The 23118-nt window shown below is 36.7% G+C and overlaps 1 protein-coding gene and 1 pseudogene across 1 annotated transcript in view; one reads left to right on the forward strand and one right to left on the reverse strand.

The window, feature by feature from the left end:
- Slc44a5 (solute carrier family 44 member 5) overlaps positions 1 to 23118 on the forward strand; it is a 351400-nt gene that overhangs the window by 286501 nt on the left and 41781 nt on the right. The window contains 2 exon segments of the mRNA XM_047562167.1: positions 3835 to 3919; positions 17116 to 17200. Coding sequence (XP_047418123.1) covers positions 3835 to 3919; positions 17116 to 17200 — 170 coding nt within the window.
- On the reverse strand, positions 10952 to 11502 carry LOC124991460 (39S ribosomal protein L32, mitochondrial-like; annotated as a pseudogene).

Consider the following 23118-nt stretch of genomic DNA (forward strand, 5'->3'; position numbering starts at 1 on the left):
AAATGGGATTGGTGGTAAAAGAGAACTCCATGATAACATACCCCAAAACATCTAGGAGAAAAAAATGACAATGTGGAATCTGTTTTTGAATTTTAAAAAAATACATGTGCATGTTATATTATCAGTGCCAATTATTTTAAGATTGTAAAAGGGGCATTATAAAATATGCTATGAAAATGATGTGTTAGGCATGATGGTCTTTAAAATGACAGCCACACACACAAGTGACATTATGGCACCTCATATAAGAAGCTCTTGACACTTGTGGGGAAATGTTCTAGAACAGATCTATTCAGGAGAAACACTGAATAATATGTGTAATGTTAAATCTTCTACTGACCACATTTAAGGGTGTAAAAACAAACAGGTGAGTCAAACCTGGGGACACATGCCTAATCCCAGCTATTTAGGAAGCTGAGGCAGGAGGGTTTCAATTTTAGGACCAGTCTTGGCAACTTAGACCCTGTCTCAAAAAAAAAAAAAAATATATATATATATATATATATATATTTATATATATATATATATATATATATATATAGCTGACTGGGGTTGTAGCTTGTGGTAGAGTGCTGGCCTAGCATGTGCAAGGCTCTTGATTCAATCACCTGAGCACCACGAAAAAGGATTAGAAAAAAAAGAAAAAGGAAGGAAGGAAGAAGATAAAAGAAATAGGTAAAATTGATTTTATTAATAATGTAATAGTATGTTTTACCAAAATATCACTTCAAATGAAATCAATCTCAAAATATCTAGATATTCTTTTTGTTGTTGTTCATACTATCTTTTAAAATATGGCATATGTTTTGCTCCATAGACATGGAGCTAGTAGTTACCATATTGGATAGCACCATTCTAAATGTTTCACGAATAGAGAAATTCCAAGAAAGGGAGTAAATCGTGAGAAGCCCCTTACTTCATGAACAGGGGCAAAATGATTGCTGCTGGTGTATCTCTTTTTCCTCATCTCTTTTGCAGCTCTCAGCTCAAACTCTTGATGTACCAGATCAAACACACACCATCTGTAGCACAGCTTCCATGCCAGAGGCTGTGTGGAGAGGGGGTAGCAGCAGCTCAGTAAATAGGACCACCTGTCACAATTCAAAACTGGAAAGTCAAGGAGAATTTTTCCCTTGACATTTCTATCTTCTCTCCTCCTTTGTCTCCTCCTTTGTCCCTCCTGAAACACTGTCCTCTCCTTCATACGTACAAAGCTCTCCTCCCACAAGGACAAAATTTCCAAAATTGCCTGTGTCATCTCCTTTCCTACATTATGTATCCAGCACTTGGCTGACGTTCTTGTTGCTTACCAGTGTTAACAAGTTCATACCTAAACTGTCCTTTAGTAGGCAGCATCGTAGCCACTGCAGTCTTGTGGCTGAAACTCTGGGCCTTAGAGAACAAGTCATTTAAGTTTACATCCTGGTTACATCAGTTAAAAGCTGTGGGATCTTGAGACATAAACTGAGTCACAATTAACTATAAAATTTAGGTAAAAATAATGCCCACCTCTAGGGTTGTTGTGAGGCTCATAATGTAAGTCCAGTGAGACAGTGTAACACACATGGCACAGGCCCGGCACACTGTAGGTAAACAGAAGCTCTCACTATTCTACGATTTCCTCAGTCTTTTTCTGCTCCCAGCTACATGTCCACATCCTAACCATTTTTCAGTCTTTCTCAAGCCCCACTTCTTCTGGAAATCTTCTACAAATTTTATTCTCCTTTTTCCATGCACTTCTTATGAACTCTGACATAAACTTAGGCAGATTTTGTCTTCTGATAGAGTATACACAGTGATCATTTCGTAAATTCTTTGATTGATAATGGAAAAGTAAAATAAAACTATGGAAGATACTGCAGATATCAGAGCCCGCTTTCCCTCAACCTAGCTGTTTGTCTTCAGTTACTGTGGGCAGGTTTACTGCGTCCCTTCACAGGCAGGCTCCACACAGTGCCATGGTTTCCAGAGGCACAGAGCCACAGCTGGCCAACGGCAGTGACCCATTAACATGCCCTTTAGCCTTAATACCTTCCCTGAATGACTTCCTTTGTGCCTTTTTAAGCTTCTTGGAATTACCTCCCAAATAAACTACCTGTGTCAAAGTCCTTATTTCTGATTTTGCTTTTGGGGAAACCACAAAAGACAAGAACTGATATTAACTGAGTCTGTGTGGGATGTGCTGAGCTACATGTTAGGTATTCTACTTCCATTTTCTTCTTTCATAATCTCAACATTCTTATGGTTTGGGTATTTTTATGTCCATTTTTCAAATAAGTTTGAAAGCCAAGACTCCAAATAAGTAAGTGATTTGTTCAGGGTTATAGATAATAAGTAGCAAACTTAGCCATCTAAATGCTGCTTTAGGTGCCTATTTCTGAATTAATAATTCTTTAGAAAGAATAGTACATTTTAGGATAAAGCTAAAAGAAACACATTACAGAAAAGAGAGATAAAATTAGATCGCTTTCTTGGGTTTAACCAAAATGTGACAAACTAAGATATGGAAACAGACTATAAAAAAATAGTGTCTGAAGACATTGTGCTTTGAACACGTAGATGTCATTTAAATGCCATATTTATAGTCTGGTTTCTTTATTCTGGGAAATAATGATGGGAAGATATGGCAGCAGAGAGCTACTCGAATGAGTCAGATTTCATAAGAAGGTATTAGAAAATGAAACTGATTTGGCCTCTATGACATTGGAGAAAGAATTAGACAAAGGAGGCTTTTCTGAGTATTTAGATACTGAACAGAAAGCCTTGGACCAATGAGAAAAAAAAATATAGGGAGAAAATTTCCTCTTCCATATTAAAATTCAGAATTGATTTTTTTTATCTTCCCAAGTCACACAGGCCACATACATAAGTGGGATTGAATTATAACGTGAACTGTCAAATCCAATAAATGTGGGTAAGGAGATAGCTGGGCAAATGTTAAAGGAAGCAAAGGACAAAAAGATGCGTTTTCCACATGCAGAGGCAAGCATTATATGACCAACAGATTGCCTGGAGTTTTAGGAATGGTATTAATCAAACTGAAGAAGTTAGAACATTTTAGTTAGAACTAGGGAGCATCACCCAGTTTACCTGATGAATATTACTTTCTGTAATTATAAAATCTAGCACCAAATCAAGTTTATGATTCTTTAAAAAAAATGGTGATGAGTTTGTAAGAGGTAGAGCTCAGGAACATCATAGAAAAAGAGAATCAAATCCTCAATTTTCATGAAGTTTGAGAATACTTCATACATATATCAAGCCTTTAAATTATTAGACAAAATTCATGGTGTCTTAATTCTGTGTTACCTCTGCTGTTGATTCTGTTTGCCTTTATAATGTCACTTAAAATCAAAGAGAACTAGTCAATTTGAACAGGGCATAGTAGTTTCATTCCTTAAAAATTTTTAAATGGTTTTCACTTATGTATAACCCAAACACATTACATCATATTACTTACTGTAAATTTATTAGCTCTGCTATGAAGTCATGTAGTTTTTGAACTCTAGAAAAAGTGTCTTCTAGCCAAGCAAGCTTTTGTACTGTGCCCTCTAGTTCACATTTTAATAAATGTCATTTTCTAAGTGCATTACCTCATGTTTTGGCTATAGTCCAGATAAATCCTGAGAGAATAAGAGAAATGTGCTTTCTGATTGATTCATCCATATTTTATTTTACTTTTCATTAAGAAATTACTCTTTGAAGAAAATCAATAATCTTCTGTGACTGAGGGGCAAGGTTAGCCTGTTGCAGTAGTGCATTCTAATATCACAAATCAGACTGCTGTTGCCAAGCTATTGCTCATAAACTTTCTGTTCTTTCTTCTTCCTGCAGCCTGGGTACATGGCGACCCCAGAAGAGTGGCCTATCCTACAGACAGCCAGGGTCACTTTTGTGGTCAGAAGGGCACTCCCAATGAGTGAGTATGGTCACTTTTGTTTTGTGTGATATTACTGTCTAAGCTGGAACCTAGAAATTGCTTTTACACCAGTTCTTCTGGACTGCTTAGGAAAACTGAAATTCATAAAGGAGGCTTTCCCCACCCCTTTTCCTACAGATAGCTATAAGCAGTTGGGAAGTTCAATACTATATGACTTAAGATGCAATGTCATTGTCATGTAGCATTTTATTAGAATGCCTGAAGGCTCTGCTTGGTGAAAATATAATTCTTAAAGATGGATGAGACCAGTAACTCAGTAGCCATATTTTAAAGTGCTCTATGAAATGGGCTATTGGAAGACCATAGCTGCCTAAAAGCCAGACGGTACAGTAGTTTATTTTTGTCACAGCACCCACAGAGGAATCATTCTGCCCCTCAAAGCCAGGGACATATCCAGAAGGTCTTTGATGCTTGGTAGTCTTTTCAGGTGAACTTAGCAGCTGTGGACACTGTCCCAGAGTAGCTGAGCAAAACGGCACCTTTATAATGTGAATCAGAACAGATATTTCCACTTCTGAAAGCAAGCTTTATATTCCTTCACCAAAAAAAAAAAAAAAAAAAAAAAAAAAAAAAAGCAAAACCCCATAAATCCAACATTTTTGAAAAATGTTCTCTCATTTCTCACAGCTCCATATCCTTTCTTTCACTACCTGAGGTTGTTGCTAAATCTCCTGGGTCTTCATAATCTATTCAGTTCCCACAAAAGCTCTATTTGAGGTGGTTTAAAAAAATAAAAAGCAGCAATAGGTTCCCCAACACTTCCAACACCCAAACACATGGTTCAGAACACTTCAGTTTTGGTCTTATGCTACCCACCCTTAACCACGAGCTTATTATTTCAGGAGATATACAAATTTTTTAAAAGTTAACAAAATTTACTAATAGAATTATTACAGACCATCAAGAAAACTCAGAAATTTAGAGGAGTCAAAGACAAATCCTTAATCATGTCAGGTTGAGTTTATGGAGATAAATTTACTCCCAGGAATGATCCTCTGCCTATGAGGGACAACTGGAGTAAATTCTGATTCAGGGTGGGTGATTCTTATTTTAACCTCACTAACTTAGGAAATCTTAGACTTTGCCAACAAAACCTTCATACTATGAAGGACAAAGAAGCACCAGGTGGTAAAAAGAAAAAAAATATCAAACAAATCTCTAAATCTTTGGTTCTTTAAAACAGGCTATTTTTAAAAGGGTTTTTATAACAATAAGTTTCTAGACCTGCACCAATGACCCATTTATTTTGAATGAAAATGTGACACCACAAATTTTAGGATGTATTCAAAGACAATCCTTGCTTAATACACAGACATGCTCATTGAAGTATTATTTATAATAACAATATCATTATTAAATCTTAACATACCTTCAACTACATGTGGATAGTAAATAATAGCCCATTTAATTAAATGTAATCAAGCAGTGGAAATTATATTTCCATTTTCAATAGTCAATTCTATAGATGTTTCCTTATAGTTCCTGAATTTTGTCATGATTATGTTAATTGCTTTCCTTCTCCCAAAAATAACATTCTCCTATATTTCAATAGTATTTTTATAATTTTCTTTTATATATTTAAATGTCCTCCAAAACAAACACTGAAAATTTTGTACATACAATATAATTCAGAAAAGTAACAAAAGAAAATTAAGGGTATATTTGTAGAATTATGAGGTAAAGTGACCTTTTCTAAATGTATTGCTAAAATCCCAAAACAAGAGCCATTTTAAGGAACATTATCACACAGGTAAGTTACCTTAAGTCGCTGCCAAACTTAAAATCTAGACAAGACTCAATCCAGGAAAAATAAGTATTTTGAGCAATTATCCCTGAAAAAAATCAGTCAATAACTTTATGATATGTGCTGCTACTAGAAGATCAAAAAGGAAAAGGTGATCATCCAATATAAAAAGAGGTAAAAATCATAAATAGGAAATAACATAATGACCAATAGCAGTAGACACTGCTGTTGAAGTACAGTTTAAAAAGAAAACATAAACTAATGGATACTTTTTGAATATTAGAATGTCAAATATTTAGCTGGGCTCAGTGGCTCATGCCTGTAATCCCAGCAGCTTGGGAGAACGAGGCAGGAGGATTTCAAGTTCAAAGCCAGCCTCAGCAAAAGTGAGGTGCTAAGCAATTCAGTGAGATCCTGTATGTAAAATACAAAATAGACCTAGGGATGTGGCTAGGGTTGAGTGCCCCTGAGTTCAGTAATCCCCGGTACTCCTCAAAAAATAATTAAAAGATTAAAATTTCAAAGTGTTGGCTAGAATGAGGAGAAACAAGCACCTCATTTGCTACAGGTGGTAGTGTGATATAATATCAAATTTTATCAAATATTTATCAAACATGTATACTGTTTTTGATTCAGTAGTTTTTCTCCTAGAAACTTATTCAAGGAAATAATATATTTTCTACTATAATAGCTGTATTACTCAACTTTCCATTGCTCTGACAAAATGCCTAAGATACACCATTTAAAGGAGAAAAGGTTTATTTGGGCTGATATTTTCAGAGGTTTCAGTCAATGGTCACTTGGTCCAGTTGCTGTGGACCTGTGGTGACACATTACATCATAGTGGGACACTTGGCCTAGGAGGCCTCTTTACCTCACGGCAACAGGGAAGCAGAGAGAGAGACAAGAAGGGTTCATGGTTCCAATGTGTCTTTCAAGGGTGCACCTTCAATGTCCTATCTTCCTTCAACTAGGACCCACCTCTTAAAGGTTTCACCATCTCCCAGTATCACCACAGGCTAGGGACCTAAACCTTTAACATCCGACATTTGGACAAACACTCCAAACCCAAATGATAGCTGGTGTACTGTGTAATAATAATAAAATGGAAATAGCCTAAATGTCCATCAATAGGTTACTGAATTAAAAAAAAATTATGATGCAGTCATGTAATAGCATACCATTTAATCTTTAAAAATTGTTGTGTAGAAATATATTTTTGTCATGGAAATGTGCCTATGATATATAGTAACTCAAAAATTAAGTTACTTAAAATGGAGCATAAGCTGGGCACAGTGAAGCACACCTGTAATTCCAGCATTGGGAGGCTGAGGCAGGAGGATCTAAGTTCAAGGCCAACCTCAGCAACTTAGCAAGCACTTAGCAACTTAGTGAGACCCTGCCTCAAAATAAAAATAATAATAATAATAATTAAATTTTAAAAATAGAGCATGAGTATAATTCTGTTTTGTGGGCATGCTTATGTACTTATATATCTTATATTTACAGATACAAAAACACCTATATGTGCACAGAAAAAAGTCCAAAAGGATATACATATGCTTACAGTAATTATTTCTGAGCAAAAGATTATATTTTCATTTCTGTTCACATATTCATTAAGTCCCTGGTTTGTCCCAGACAGTCTTCTAAAGGCTGAGGTTAAATTGCACACAGTGGACAAACCATCTGCTCTTGTGAAACTCACATTTCAGTGACAGGATGACTGGAGATAGAGATGTAAATAAACAAGATAATTCCAAATGGTGATAAGAAAACAAAACCTGAAACCTGATGGAGATTGACTGGTGTGCCGTGAAGGGGAGTTCCCTCATGGCTGCAAGGTTGGGGGAGGGCTTTGGAAAGGGTCCTACTTTTCAAATGAGATGTGAAGACTAGAAAGGTGCTGGCCTTACTAAAGCCCTGGGAAGAGCTTTCAAGCCAGGGGCAAGAGGTGCAAAGATCCTGAGGCAGGTGATTCTCCAGGAATAGAAAGAAGTCCAAGAAGCTGGAATACAGCAGACAAAGAGATGAACAGATAGATGTGTGAGAAACAGGTGGGACCAGATTTGTGGTTCCTACATGCGCTGCTAAAGTATTTGGATTATTTATAAATGTGGGGAAGGCCATGGAAAGATGTTCAGTACAAGAGTGACACAATCCATTTTACATTGTTAAAAGACCATTCTTGTTGCTGCTTTTTACCTTTGCGAAGTGTTTCAATTGTTCACAATAAGCATCATACAGAAAAATATAAGCTTTTCATTTTTTTTCTTTTTTGAAAAAAATTGAGATGGGAGGTATTAATGAGAGATAATTATAGGATTATGAAATAAAATTAGGAGTAATTTTATTTCCTTATTTATATGATTTATATGCATGGTAATTTTCTACCAAAAATATATATTACTTTTATATCCCCTCTCAAATTTTCTAAAAATCAAGGACTTTTTTAAAAAGTCATATAAACTGAGACAATGAATATCTTTAGCTATTAAAATCCCTTCTTTAAAAAATAAAGTTAAAAAAAAAAACATTTTGTCAGAATACATACCCTGGAATTAAATTCCCACTTTACTGCCTTTTAGCATTGACCCTTGGGTATGGGACATATGCTAACTGGCCTCATTTCCTGATAATGATGCAAAAATTAAGTGAGGACAGTAATTTAGGAGAAACTGTCATTGTCTTTCTTATTTACAAAGCACTTCTATATTCCACACCACATCATTTGTTAATGTCCTCCAATTTCGATATTCTAGGCATTCAGTAAATAAGATCCTCTCGTATTGTTAATCTTCAAGAATCTCTTGGTTTTCAGAGATAGAGTCAAAGAAGTCACAGATTTCAATCCAGTGTATTCAGCACAATGCGTAGTTTTAAAATGAAGCACGATGTGGGTGTCCCCTGTGAAGCAGCCACATGCACACCAGTTGGTCTTGGGCACAAGATGCTTACTTACTGGTGTGGGTACTTAATGACTACCTGAATTTGTGCTGATCACTGATTTTGCTTACCTCTCTCTACTGGGCCTATGGTCCTTTGGGGTCAGGGATATTCTCTGTCTTTCTCATTGCCATGTCCTCAGCACCCTTCAAGACTGCCTGGCATTATAGCAGGAGCTCACTAAGATCATTACCAAACAAATGAAAATAAAGGGGCAATGCAGATTAAGCTCCTACCAAGGAGCTTAGCGACACTACTAAGCAACTATCATTATTACTTTCTCATTTGGAAAATTTGGAAACTGAAATTCAGAAAAGTGGAAGTCCTTATTAAGGTCCCATTGACTACTAAAGGGCAATGGTAGCATGTTCCAACTCCAAATTCTGTGCTCCTTAGGCTGCACACTGTTAAGAGTTGCAGGGAAATTGGTTTTCCATTATAACATGTTCAACCTAGGTCTAGAAATCTTGAACAGAGCTGGTAAAGATTATTCTTAAATTACAATAAGTAAATAAATAAATAAGCCTGTGTGTTCGTGCCACAATGAAATGCTTGTGTATTAATGTATAAGCAACTGATGCAGCCCCAAACCAAAGGTACATGCTTGTTAGACAGTAACCATTACAATATTTGTTCTCAATAGTGTCATGATGACCTTACAGCAGTCCTTTGATTCTGACCTCTGAAAGACATTCCTTAGAACCAAACTTAAATTCCATGTTTAGAGAGGGTGTGATCATATTTGAAATGTAGAATCCGGCCTTTTGTGCTTCATCTATGCTAAACCAAAGAACCCTAGGCGAAACTCTGGGAGTTTTCTAAAATATCAAGATACATGAAACAGAGGCTTCAAAGGAAAACAGGGTGCTTTGTTATTCTGTGTAACTTTCTCTGCCTTTTCAGTCTCAGGGAAGTTGTTCATGACACTGGGGTTACAGACCTTTCCTTTGAGATTTCCACTAAAAAGAACTTGATTGATTTTGATGCCACCTTCTGGCTACTACAAAAACTTCAGCTTATAAAGATTGTGTTAAAACAACTTCGAACATTGAACTCCCCAAATAAGACAGACTGAACTACCCTTCCCCCAGGATGAGACTTAAATAAGGAAAATGGAAGCTTGAGGGGACAGAACTCTTCCACTTAAGTTTTGTGTTCAATTTGGCATCAACGTGAAACAGTTTAACAACTTTGTCTTCATTCACTGCAGGACCTTTCACAGAATGGCAAGAATGTCCGACAAATCTGTTTAACTGAACCCACTACAAGCCCAGATCCACAATTTAATTTTTAAAATTTGTGTCAAAATTATTTTCTGTGAACGCAGATCAAACAGTAATGGAGAGCTTATCATCAAACTAATAGTCTCCTATCCTAAGACTCTTCACCCACGATTTTACTCCACAATCTTTTCTCTCTCTAGTTTTAGTTCTTCTGGTAATTTTTAAAATATCTATAACTTCAAAAGATATGCTTACTCTTTTATTTTGTGCTTTATTAACTTTAGATAATATCAATTGAGACTGCTGAGGAAAACAAAGATTGAGCTCACTTACACAGTCTCCCCTGCCCCACCTCCACTTCCTCCTCCTCCTTCTCCTCCCATGTTTGATAGTTAAATTGCTACTTTTAGATTTCCTGTTGGTCCCTTTAGATGGTATGCTAGACCTCTACTTCTTGTTCTACTAACTTTTTTAAAATTGTAAATTGTTTACTTTTGTTCTGGAAATTTAATGTTCACTTAAAACCCAACAGTGTAATAGGAACAAATATATTTATCCATTGAGTTTTTGCATAAACATTTTAAAAGATTACTCTTTGTTATGAAGTGTCTCCCAAAAGCTCATGTGTGAGACAATGTGTGAGTTCAGAGGGGAAATGATTGAGTTGTAAGAGTCTTAATCCAATCAGTGATTTAGTCTCCTGATAGGTATTAACTGAGTGGGAACTAAAGTGGTGGGGTGTGACTGGAGAAATTGGAATTGGGGCGTGGCTTTGGGGTATGTATTTTATATCTGGAGTGGACGCTCTTTTCCTCTCTGCTTCTTGATGATGTGAGCTGCTTCCTTCTGCCACACTCTTCTGCCGTGATATTCAGCCTCATCTTGAGCCCTGAAGAATGGAGCCAGCCTTCTATATGAATTAAGACCTCTGAAATTGTGAGCCCTCAAATGCACTTTTCCTCTTCTGTGATTGTGCTGGTCAGCAAAAAATCTGACTAAAGCACTCTTGATATATTCTTTAAATAAAGAATATAAAGCCAACACTCTTCCTCTGTTTCAGTGGTTTACTGTAAAGTTATCCTTTTAATATCTTTGATGTCAATTCTGGGGGAACCAGGCTGACCATTTCCTGTCTTGTTCGAGGATCCTCTTGCCCTGATTGTGCTCATAGCGTGTCTCTCCAGTGTGCAGCATGACAGCCTCCACCAGAGGAGCCTTTTGTTTCCCTAATTGCAGTCTAATTTCCGCAATCTCCTTGCGCACCTTCTCATTGCAATAGCCACAAAGGACATGCTTCTGTTTCAGGTGATCATGTTCAGGACCAATGTCTATATTGTTCTCAACTTTGATAAGTTTCTGTGGGTTTCTTCTCCTATACCTGTTAACTTTAATGCTGTGTCTGTTTTGGGGAGCTGCCATCCAAAAGATATTATCCAAAAGGCTGGAATTCTCCTTACTTCCACTGGTATTGCTAGTCCTCTAAATAAGGCTGGACCCAGGACTGCTAATGCTGGCCCCATGGAGGTCTCAGAAACCCTCCCTGACCAGCTCTGTTGAAGTTTTTGCTGCAGTAACTCCCCAGAGTTTCAGAGCAGTCCACCTGCTGCCAGCTACAGTGGCACCACAAGCAGCAGCACGCCAGACGCCATCTTCCTGTTCTACTAACTTTTGACAGCCTCTTGATGCCTCTTCATGTCCCCACTTTTCATCTCCCTTCTCCCCCTTTTGCTTCTCCCTTCCACCTTTCGGCATTTATATTCTTTTACATGCTTGAATTTGTCACCGTTTATGTTCGGGTCTGCAGCTTCAACAGAATCCAGCATGTTCTGTTGATAGGTTGATTTCAGAAGTTGGGAGCAAGAAAAGACTTAGATTTGATCTTAACCATACGATCTTATTCACTGCCAGGTTATTATATTTTCATTTCTATCATGTCCCTGATCTAAAAATCAACTAATTTTATTTATGCTCAGACTAATTTTATTAGTTCATTATAGTTATGCATAATATTGGGGTTTATTTTGACATGATTATACAAGCATGAATATAATTTGCTCCATTTCAGTTCCAAGTACATCACCTTTCCTCCCCCTCCTGCCTCCTCTTGTTAACTTTTTCTACTCTACTGATCTTTTTCTATTTATTTATATTTTTAAAATTAAGCACATTGTGAATATACATAAAGATGAAATTCACTGTGATATCTTCATATATGTACATAGGAAAGTTTGGTCAGATTCATTCCACATTCCTCCCTTTCCCCATCCCTCTTTTCCTCCCCCTTAGTCCCCTTTCTCTATTCTATTTTCATGGAATTCCTCCCTCATTTTTCTTTTCTTTTTTCTTCTTTCTTTCTTCCTTCCTTACTTTCTTTCTTTTCTTCCTTACTTTCATTTAACTTCCACTTATGAGAAAAAAATTTGACCCTTGATTTTCTGGATCTGGCTTATTTCCCTTAGCATGATATTCTCCAGTTCCACCCATTTACTGCAAATGCTATAATTTCATTCATCTTTCTGACTGAGTAAATCTCTATGGTGTACATATACCACATTTTCTTTATCCATTTACCTGTTGAAGAGTACCTAGGCTGGTTCCATAGCTTGTCTAGTGTGAATTGTGCTGCTATAAACTTTGATGTGGCTGCTACACAATAGTATGCTGATTTTCGATATTTTGGATATCCTGAGGAGTGGGATAGCTGGGTCATATGGTGGTTCCATTCCTGGATTTTTGAAAACCTCAAACTTCAATAGTAACATAAGATCATCTCACATTTTAGTTTACTTCAAAATAGAGCAATGTCATTCTTGTATAAGTTGTTTGTCCCCAAGTATTATCTTGAACAGAGGTCATCAGGACCACGTTTTCTACCTTCCCAAGCATGTTACTTTGCAGAGGTCTCTTTTTCTCTGAAGACCTTCCTTATAGAGCTCTGTCCCTTAGCTCTACTTAGGACCTGGTAAATTGTAGGCCTATTGCATAGCATTAATTCTGGAACTTTCACACCTCAGAAGATTGGATCCTATTTCTAGAGTTGTCAGATTTAGCAAATAAAAACATGGAATGCCCAGTTAAATTTTACTTTCAAATAAGCAACAAGTCATTCTTTCAGTACAAGTATGTCTCATTCACTGTTTCCCATGTCCCACAGCTGCTCCTTTCTTTGCTGACCCTTTGTTTTGAAGAACATTCTGTTACCTTCCTAAGAAAAAATAGGAGGTAAATTTTGAGTCCCTTGAAATGTCCCCTTTACTCTCATTTCATTGTCCTTTCTCTCTATATATTTGGTTGACAGTCTCGCTATAGAATTGTAGCTCAAAATGCAATTCCCCTCAGAAATTTCAAGACCGTTCTGCTTTTCTTGGCATTCAGTCGGTCTAATGAATCTCACTCACATACTTCTCGGTGACTTTTTCCTCTGGAACTATGACACTTGCCTGCTCTGGAATATTTTCTTTTGTTATTTTTTTACTGCCTTCTTTCCTTGAATTTTTATTAGTTCTTTTTAAAAAAATTATTAGTCATACCTTGGATCTTCCAAATTCCTCTCAATGATCTCTTCATTCCATATATTTTTCATCTCACTTAAATTGCCAAGGCTGGCCTCAAATTTTTGATCCTCTTGCCTCAGCCAGGGATTACAGGCATGTGCCACCACACTTGGTGAAAGTGTGTTAAAGGACCCTCTGTGACTTAAATTATTTTAATTTCATTCAGCTTTTGTCTGCTTACCTTAGTCTTTTCCTTTGTTTTCTCATTTGTTGCATATTCCTGGTTGATCATCCATTCTAACCCAACAAAGACTGAGGATGAGTGTGTGGATTTGCTCAGCTGCTGTGTTTGCAGGTCATTTTTCCACGGAGGACTCTGCACTGTTTCTGGGGATGGAACTCAGCTGACTGTCAGCTTGTACTACAGCATGAGCTGATGGGAAACCAGGTAGATGATGTCAGGCACTGACTTTCAAAATACCATAATATAAAGGGACATAGTTCAGAATATCAACCTCACAAGTCTTTGTTATGCTCAGAAGGTTCATTTGATATAAAGTGTCTGTTTTTTGCCTGTTTTTCCTGGATGCTGAAATTCTAGGAGTAGGGCTACAGGAGAAGTATGGAGGTGCTGACTTACTCTGGAGGTCTATATATAAACCCTCTTACTGCTTTTGGCTACATTTCTCACTGTCAACTCTGTGCCCAACATTTTTCATGATTTCTAACGGACAAATCTTGCCTCATCCTTTCTATAGTCCTGTAGGATATATTCATCATTCAGCGCACTTCCAAATGTACTGTTGAACTCTTTTAACCCTAGCTAGTGTAATGTTTATTCTTTTTTTTTGCACTTTTATTATTTTATTTCAATATGTCTCAGGAAGAGATGAGTAGAGCTTGGTACATCATTTTTAACTTGTAGTTTGCTGTTGCTTCTCTTTTTTTAATTTCTTGGTGAAAATATGATTTCCATTAAATAATGAGGTCCTTCTTCAATTGCTTCCTCAGAATTGAACAGCTGCAACCATCATCATCTACTGGGTACTCTAAGGAATGTGAGGTCCACTGAAATTTGAATATATGAAAGAAACTGGTAGAATCACTATAGATTTTGGCTGAAAAATTAAAGAGGATTTTAACTAAGACTTTGAAAAATCTTATTTTGGAATTGGTTTCATTCATTCCACATTTAACAAGTGACTAGTACTGGCTACATTTTGGCAAGGTAGGGACATAAAGATGAATAAGGTATCACTCATACCCTTGAGGATAACATAATCTGGTGAATAACTTGAGTTTATGTTGCATTTTGCAGCTTATAAATCAAATTTACCTATGGTGGATTTCTGACACTTACTGATTTTACCATTCACAGTTTTAACTTCTCCTTAGGGATCCAGAGATCCATGACACATAGTTTATTTATTTAGGAACAAATTTGCCTCATATGCATAGTGAGGTTGTGTAGATGGTGTAGTTGCTTGAGTGATGAGAAAGCCAAGCTGACATGTGTGGATTCTCTAAGTTTCCCTGTGCATATTGTGTATGAATTAGTAAACAGCTGCATTAACCATTTGATGTCAATGGGATACAAGCACAAAATAAGATTTTTTTCCTCCTATCATTGATTTTAACCATGCTTTCTTATATCTCCCTGCCTCTTACATAGTTTCTAGATCCATTGTTACAATTTTAGTGTTAATCTTATTTCTTCCAATCCCGCAGCTGGTTTGCAAGTTTGACCCTGCAAAGAAACTTGGAGTGGGAGAGGGGGCCTGTTCTGCTCTTTAACTTCATTTTTCTCTTTCTGCTTCTAGCTCTTTTGCTGTGTGGTGAGAGATGGTAGGAAAAGGAAAGGTATGAGTGTCTGTTATGTTGATGGCCACTACCCAACACAGTCCCACATGGTTTTTGTTATTACGGTTAAGACATAACTGATTGGCCATCAATACGCTCTTTATAGCCAAGTGTCCAAAGAATGGCTCACTCATAGGGAACAGGTGGAAATTTTTTATGACTGTGTAGTTGTCTGATGTGAAGTATCAACTCTGTTTTGCTCTCTTCCAAATTCCCTTACTTCCATTCCTGGTGTTTCATATCCACAGTTTTTTATTGCCAAGGAAGGTGCCACCATAAGGGCTCAAATCCCATTTACTTGACTCCACATCCTACCTACCATGACAGGCTACTCACTCCTACCTTCTTTCTTCTCCATTGACTTTTTTCAACTCTTTGTGGTCTCTTTGGGTCTCATTTCTTCATTCTCAATGAGGTGCAGAAGCAGATATGTCATATTAGAAGTGTTCAAATGGAACATGATGTGCTGGTCTGCCTTCTCTCATGTCCCTTCAGTCTCTGTGGGAGGTTCTCTCAGAGCCCTCTATAATTTGGATTTGAGAAGAGACAAACCACCCTCTCCTCAGTGAAGATGGAAGGGAAAGTCGTCTTAACTCTTTTCATTGTATCTTGCCAACTCTGCTCTTTCCAATCTGCCTCCCTGCCTCCATCTTTTGCTTATGCAGACAGGGGCAGGAAAATGATAGAGTGAGGAAAGGATCTAGCTCCAGTTTTTTGTGGAGGACTTTCTTTATCCATGGATTTAGATCCTTCTTACTGATTTTGAGCCAGTAGGAAAAATATTGCTCAACAGTCCTTTATGTTTACGCTATAAATATAGTCATATGGATTAATTGGAGATTTGACAAGGTGCTAGGAAACATTTTTCTCGAGTAGTTCAGGATGTATTTCCTTCCCCCACGCCCCCATATTTCTATTGGTGTATTACAGTTATATGTAATGGTGGGATTTGTTGTTACATATTCATACATAGGGCTGTGTTTCTTAAGATGTGATCTATGGACCTCCTATATCTGAATCAACTGGAGAACTGAGAGAAAATGATGCTTTTTACTGGGTCCCACATTCAGCCACTTGGGCTCTCAGTGTTGAGAAGGAGTTAGGAATCAGGATTTTCAATAAATACCCCAGCTTTACTCATGCTTACTGACGTTGGATAACCATTTATCTTGCCCACTACACATTATCCTAGGTCCTCCTAACACCACCATGAAGCAGGTAGTGCTGGTATTATCTTCATTTGACTAATGAGGAAGTTGAGATTCAGAAGAGAACCATGATTTGTTGAATGGCAGAGTAATAGTCCACAAACAGTGATTAATTAGCTGCCACTGATTATAATTTTAAACAGATAGAAAATATCAATATATCTTTGTTCAGATTACCAAAGTAATACATATTTATTTTAACTAAGAAACACATAAAGATACAAAAATTAACTAAATAAATATGATTATAATATTTAGATAAAATAATTTTCTCTGCATATAATTTGTTAAACCTGTTTTTACAAAATTAAAATCAAATCATATTTTAATACTCTTTAGTAAGCTGCTTCTTAAAATTAGTGTATTGTGAATTTCTCCATTATGTTCTTCAACATTGTTTTCAATGGCAATGTAATACTCCTTTTAATGAATATATAATTTTATATCTGACCAATCCCTTGCTGATGGAAAATTTAATTATTTCAAATTTTTACAATCACAAAAATATGCTTCAGTTATTAAGCAACTTAAAGGGGAGTTTGAAAATATATTTCATTATCTAGAGAAAATGAAGCCAATTCTAAAAGGTCACATGTTGAAAAGTATTGGGGTCTGAAATGTTATGGAACATTTCCATGGTTACTAAAAAGATTATTTTATGTTGTTTTCTTTCTTTCTTTCTTTTTTTTTTTTTTAACAGGAACAAGACCATTTTGTTTTACTTTAACCTGTTAAAATGTGCCCATCCCTCCATTCTGGTAGGCCTACAGTGTCCTACCACACAGGTAAGGGAAAAAATGACTCACCATGGATGTATTAGCAATTCTGAATGTTTTGGATGAGATGATTCAGAAATTGCATTTGAGTTCTGTGTATGTGTGGTGGGAAAACGTAAGTATGATCTCATGTTCGTAAACAGACAATCAAAATAAAAGAGATTAAAATTTTTAGAATCAGTAAGAAATCTTAATGATTGTCTTATCCAAACACCTACTTTTATAAATAATTGCAATTGAAAGAATGAATATATTTTTCTCATGATCATTATCATATTAGGAAGACATAAGCTAGTTACTATAACTAACTAGTTTTTCAGTGATTTAAAACCATAAAATTCCCTTTTGCTATATAACGGTACAAGGCAGGTGTTTGTGGTCAGTGGACTACTCTCCTCCAACCTCCTTCTGTCCAATGACTTTGTCATTCCTTAAGTCCTCTTCATCACCTGTATCTCACCACCAAAAGGAAGACAGTAAGACAATAAGAATGAATAAAGCACCCCTACTCACTCTTCCTTTCTTTCTTTCTTTCTTTCTTTCTTTCTTTCTTTCTTTCTTTCTTTCTTTCATTCTTTCTTTCTTTCTTTCTTTCTTTCTTTCTTTCTTTCTTTCATTCTTTCTTCTCTCTCTCTCTCTCTCTCTCTCTCTCTCTCTCTCTCTCTCTCTCTCTTTCTTTCTTTCTTTTTCTGTAACAGAGATTAAATCCAGAGGCACTTAACCACTGAGCCATATCCCCAGTCCATTTTATTTATTTATTTTTATTTTGAGATAGGGTCTCACTAATTTGCATAGGATCTTGCTAATTTGCTAAGGCTGGCTTTGAACATGCGATCCTCCTGCCTCAGCCTCCTGAGCCCTTGGAATTTCAGGTATGGGCCATCACACCTGGCTAACAACCCCACTCTAAAAAGTCTTGGATCAGAAGAATTACACATTGTAATTCTACTCATATGCTATAGAGATAAATTAGGTATGATCATCCCTAGGTGCAAGGAGGAAGGAACCAAGCAATGGTGGTTTAAAAATTAGTAGCCTCTTTTCTTCTATGGGATAAGAGTCACAAACTTCAATGGACAGTTAACCGTATCTTCCATGGTCTACCCCTCTAGCTTCCAGAATACCCCTTCCCAAAGGAGAACCCGGAATCCTACGTACTACCCAGTAGTCCAGGTTCTATGGGTGATAGATGGTTCTCTCCATTGGATCTTGACACCAACCGCACAATGGGGAATGTGTAGAAAAATCAGAATATAAACTCCCATTTAGGAAGGGAAGAGTGATAAATAGCAGTCTCTGGTGCAAGACGATGGAGAGCAACCCTTTATCTGTCCCACAGTCATGCTACAGACACCTTGTCTGTTCATTAGCCTATCTTCCTAGAAAACAATTTCACAACTTTATCTCTTACCTCAAACCTCAGATACCTTCCCAGCCTCTGACCTCCACTTGCCTACCTACCTTCATCCATGTCATATATTCATTCTTCCTTTTCTTCTACTTCCTGTGCCTGTATTCCTTGTGCTAGTCCCTCCATTTGTACATGAGATCTGATCCTGTCTCACATTCTCTAGCATATCACTACAGAAATAGCCTCTTTTTCATTATCATTTTTTTCCTTCTCTACTAAATTGTTCCCCATCAATATTTCACCATCTTGCTATTTCTTGCATCTTAAAAGAATCTTCTTGATCACATAGATCTCTCTAACTACTGCTCCATATCTCTGTGCCTTTTTTTTTTTTTTTTTGCAAAAGTTCCTCAAAAGATACTCTATATTCAGGGGTCTAAATCCTTTTCTTTCTCATCCAGGGTTTTATCCCTACTTCAATTCCCAATTTTAAAATTATACCTATTGATGTACCTATTATGAGACCAATGGTCAATTCTCAATCCACATTTACTTGATCTGGCAGCAGTGTTTAATCCCTCTTCTGTAAAATACTGTCTTCATTTTATTTTCAGGGCACAGAGTTCTTCTGTATTTTCTCTCAGCTCTGCAGTTGCTTCCTATCAGTCTTCCTTTGCTGATTTATCTTCATCTTTCCAACATCTTCTAAACATTAGTATTTCCTCCCCTATCAAACTTCCTCTTCTAATTTTGTGCTACTCTTTTGGTGATCTCACTTCCTATGCTTCCCTTTCTAATTTGTATCTCAAAAAAACAATCTGCTCCCTGAACTCCAGACTGTTATATTCAACCACCTGTGTATTATCTCTACATAAATATTTAGTTGACATCTCAAATTTAACGTGTCTAAAACTGAGTTACTAATTGCTGACTTCATCCCTAAATTTGTTCCCTTACCCCCAACAATCTTTCCTCAGTTAACACCAGTACCAATTCCATGGAATTATCCTTGATGCCTCTCTCATACCCGTGCTTAAATTGTCTGTTATTTCCTTTGGTCATCCTTCAGAATCTACTCTGGATCAAACTACTTCCCACCATCTCTTCCCTTTTTCAGAGAACCGTCATCACTTCTCTAAATTAGTTTAGTGATCTCCTGAGTGGTCTTTCTGACTCTATCCTTGCACCCACCTGCTCTTCTATAGTCTCTTCAACACAGCAGCTACTGTGACTTGTCAAATATAAGTAAGATTGTTGCTCTTCTTTGCCTAAATGCTCCAATAACTTCTATATGGTCCTTTGCCGTCTGACCCCAACTCCCTGAGCACATCTCTGACACTCCCTTTGCTTGCCACACTCAGGTCACACTGATATCTGTTGTTCTTTAAAGGACCCAGGAAAGCTTCTAACTCTGCACCTTTGATTTTACCATTTCCCTTCCCTTACATCCTCTTCCTCCAGATGACTATACACCTTGATTACTAGTCTTCACATTGTTCAGGAAATGTTACTTTTTTAGGAAGACCTGCCTATTTAAGATCAGAATCTCACCCAGTCATCCCTCTCGATCTAGCCTCCTTTGTAGTTCTTTTTTTCCATAGCATTTAGTACCATCTTAAAACAAATATTTGTTTATTTTTTATTTGTTATACATCTCCCCCTACTAGAAGACAAACTGCTTGAGAGTAAAGTACTTATCTGTTTTGTTCACTTCTGCATCTCCAGTACCTGGAACAGGCTCAAAATAGGTGATAAGTCAATATTTATGGAATGAATAAATTAAAAAATGAGTGAATTAATATCTTCCTACTTTGTTAAAAAGTTTTTCCACTTTACTATCTGAATTTATCATTCCTATGATAAAACAAAAAATAGCACACATTATGCTTATTTATTACTTTTCATAAATTATTTACTAGATCATCTTCTTCATAGCAAATATAGTGTTTTAATCTTCAACGCAGCTCCCTCTCCCAACAGCTACATTCTAATTTACATTACAATGTTAAACCTGTATAAATTGGAGAAATAAAAATAGTGATAAAGAACTACATTTGAAGTGCCCTTTGTGGTACACAGAGAATCAGAATTGAGTCAGGATGTGTTTTAGATGCTGATAATGTGGCCCTGCACTTAGTTTGCCAGGTAATGGTACTGATCTGAGCCATATTTTTATGCATTAAGTTTTTAATAACTGCCAGCATGGTCCAGACATGTGTCACAAGCATTTAAAGGACAGACTGAGATCAATTAGGATACCCAACCTCAATGTGACCTTCATTTTTGGCTAATTATATGTTGATTGCTACTAATCAGCACCCTATTTGAAGTGAACAAATTGGTCTGATAGAAGGAAAGCGTAAAGAGCAGTTGCTATGTTTTTTTTATTTTTTAAGAGCTCATTTGTGTCTGGAATGAAATTTGATGTGATTCTCTTTAACAAACCTCACTTTACCATTTTAATTACTTTCTTTTATGTGTTATATTCACAGCACTTTTATGTGTGTGGTATACATGGTGTGTGTATTTGTAAGTGCAGAAATTATCATGAACCCAATTCAGTAGTTGCTACCATCATTTAAAGCCTGTGAAAGCATTTCAGTTCTTGCAGTGCTCACTTTTATAAATCCACTGAAATGCACCCAACAGGAGAACTAGTTCAGTTATCTTTTAACTCAACATTTTTTGAGTAAATAATCAAGTCTGTGAAATATCTTCTAATATGTTAATTTATTCAGATCAACTGCAATCAGAGTGAACTTTTGACATTTGCATTGATGATGACCTTAATCTTCTTCCAAAAAATGTGGACAGGTTGGATGTCAAGAATATACCTATATAGTTCTTCAGTATTTTTTAGAAGGGTACCTGTGACGCCTCTAATATTTCCTCCAGAGGTGTGTTAGTCAATTTTCCATTGCTATGAAAAAATACCTGAGAAAACATAGGAGGAGAGGTTTATTTTGGTTTATGGTTTTCCAGGTTTCTGTCCGTAGTCACTTGCCTCTGTTGATTCTGGGCCTGTAGTAAGGCAGAACATCATGGTAGGGAGGGCATCACAGAGCAAAGCTGCTCACCTCATGGCAGCCAGGAAGGAGAGAGAGAGAAAGGGGTGGAGGTGTCAGGGATGAGATAGAGTACACCAGGGATCCATTCCCTTCAAGTAGATCCTACCTCCTATAGTTTCTACCATATCCCATAATCCACACCGTATGAATCCATCAATGGATTAATTTATGATGACGTTAGAGCCCTGATGCTCCAATTACTTCCCCAAAACCCCACCTCTATACATTGCTGCTCTGGGGACCAAGCCAATACATGAGCCTTTGGGAAACATTCCATATCCAAACTATAAGAAGAGGTAAATGAGCGTGTGTGTGAGAGAGACTATGAAAGAGAAAATATGTATGGGGATATCAATGTGGAGGGATGGGTTGTTTACCTTGTCAAAACTTCTAGAAGGATTACACTGCTGCTGTAACAAGAGAATGTTCACTGTGAGATTTGAGGAATTCACTTAGTTATCCTACTAACTTCACTATGAGGTCAACACCAAATACCCTTGTGTATAGCAGAAACATGACCCAAAAGATGGAAGAGAGATGTCAGCCCAGCAGTGGTGTTTTTGCCTAACTGTCTATAGAGGTCAGCCAGTGAGAATAATTACCGAAGTACGATGGGAAGATGAAGCACGTCAGTTCAAAGGAGGAGTTCACAAGGAAGAAATGAATTGGTAGAGAGATGTTTAATTGCTGACTGTAACTCAGATGGCTTAATATGACCTACCTTTGTTTTTTTTATTATTATAAACAAAAGTAAAACTGATAGTAATGCCTTCTTTTTATGGAATTACTAATTGGATTCAGTCATTTCATGGTGGCTCCATGAATGAATAATTTGGTTTTGCACTGATAGTACCCCAAGATCATTAATATAAAATAATTACATGGATGACTTCTCTGCCCATGTCTACATGGTAAAAGACTACAATAATGATTTATTGTGGTAAATAGCCCTAAAATTGTTTATTTCTTAAAGGATAAAACTCTAATTATGTTTTGAGAATTGTCATTGAGAATTCACTGTCACTGATCATTATTGTGGCATAAATTATCAGCATTCAGCATTCAGTGGAACATTTTAAATCACCATCTTATTCATATTTAGAAAAGGACACAAGATTCTAACCCTGCATATGCACAAAGTACACAGGCAAAATTAATCTTGAATCATACTCTTATCTCTAATTCATAGGATCATTTTTTAAAGTTTTATTTAAAGTCCATCATTTCTAGGCATGGTGGTGCATACTTATAATCCCAGTAACTTAAGAGTCCTAAATTGGAGGATTACAAATTTGAGGCCATCCTCCAAAATTTAGCAAAATCCTATCTCAAAAATTCTTTAAAGGGATGGGGATGTAGCTCAATAGCTCAATAGGAGAGCACCCCTGGGTTCAGTCCCAGTTTTGAAAGAAAAAAAAAAAAAAAGGCCATCATTGTCCTGTGGTAGTGGTCACATAAATATACACATTTGATAAGATTTCACAGAGCTACACCCACATGCAGATATA

Source organism: Sciurus carolinensis, chromosome 1 (genome assembly GCF_902686445.1).
Source record: "Sciurus carolinensis chromosome 1, mSciCar1.2, whole genome shotgun sequence".
NCBI lineage: Eukaryota > Metazoa > Chordata > Mammalia > Rodentia > Sciuridae > Sciurus > Sciurus carolinensis.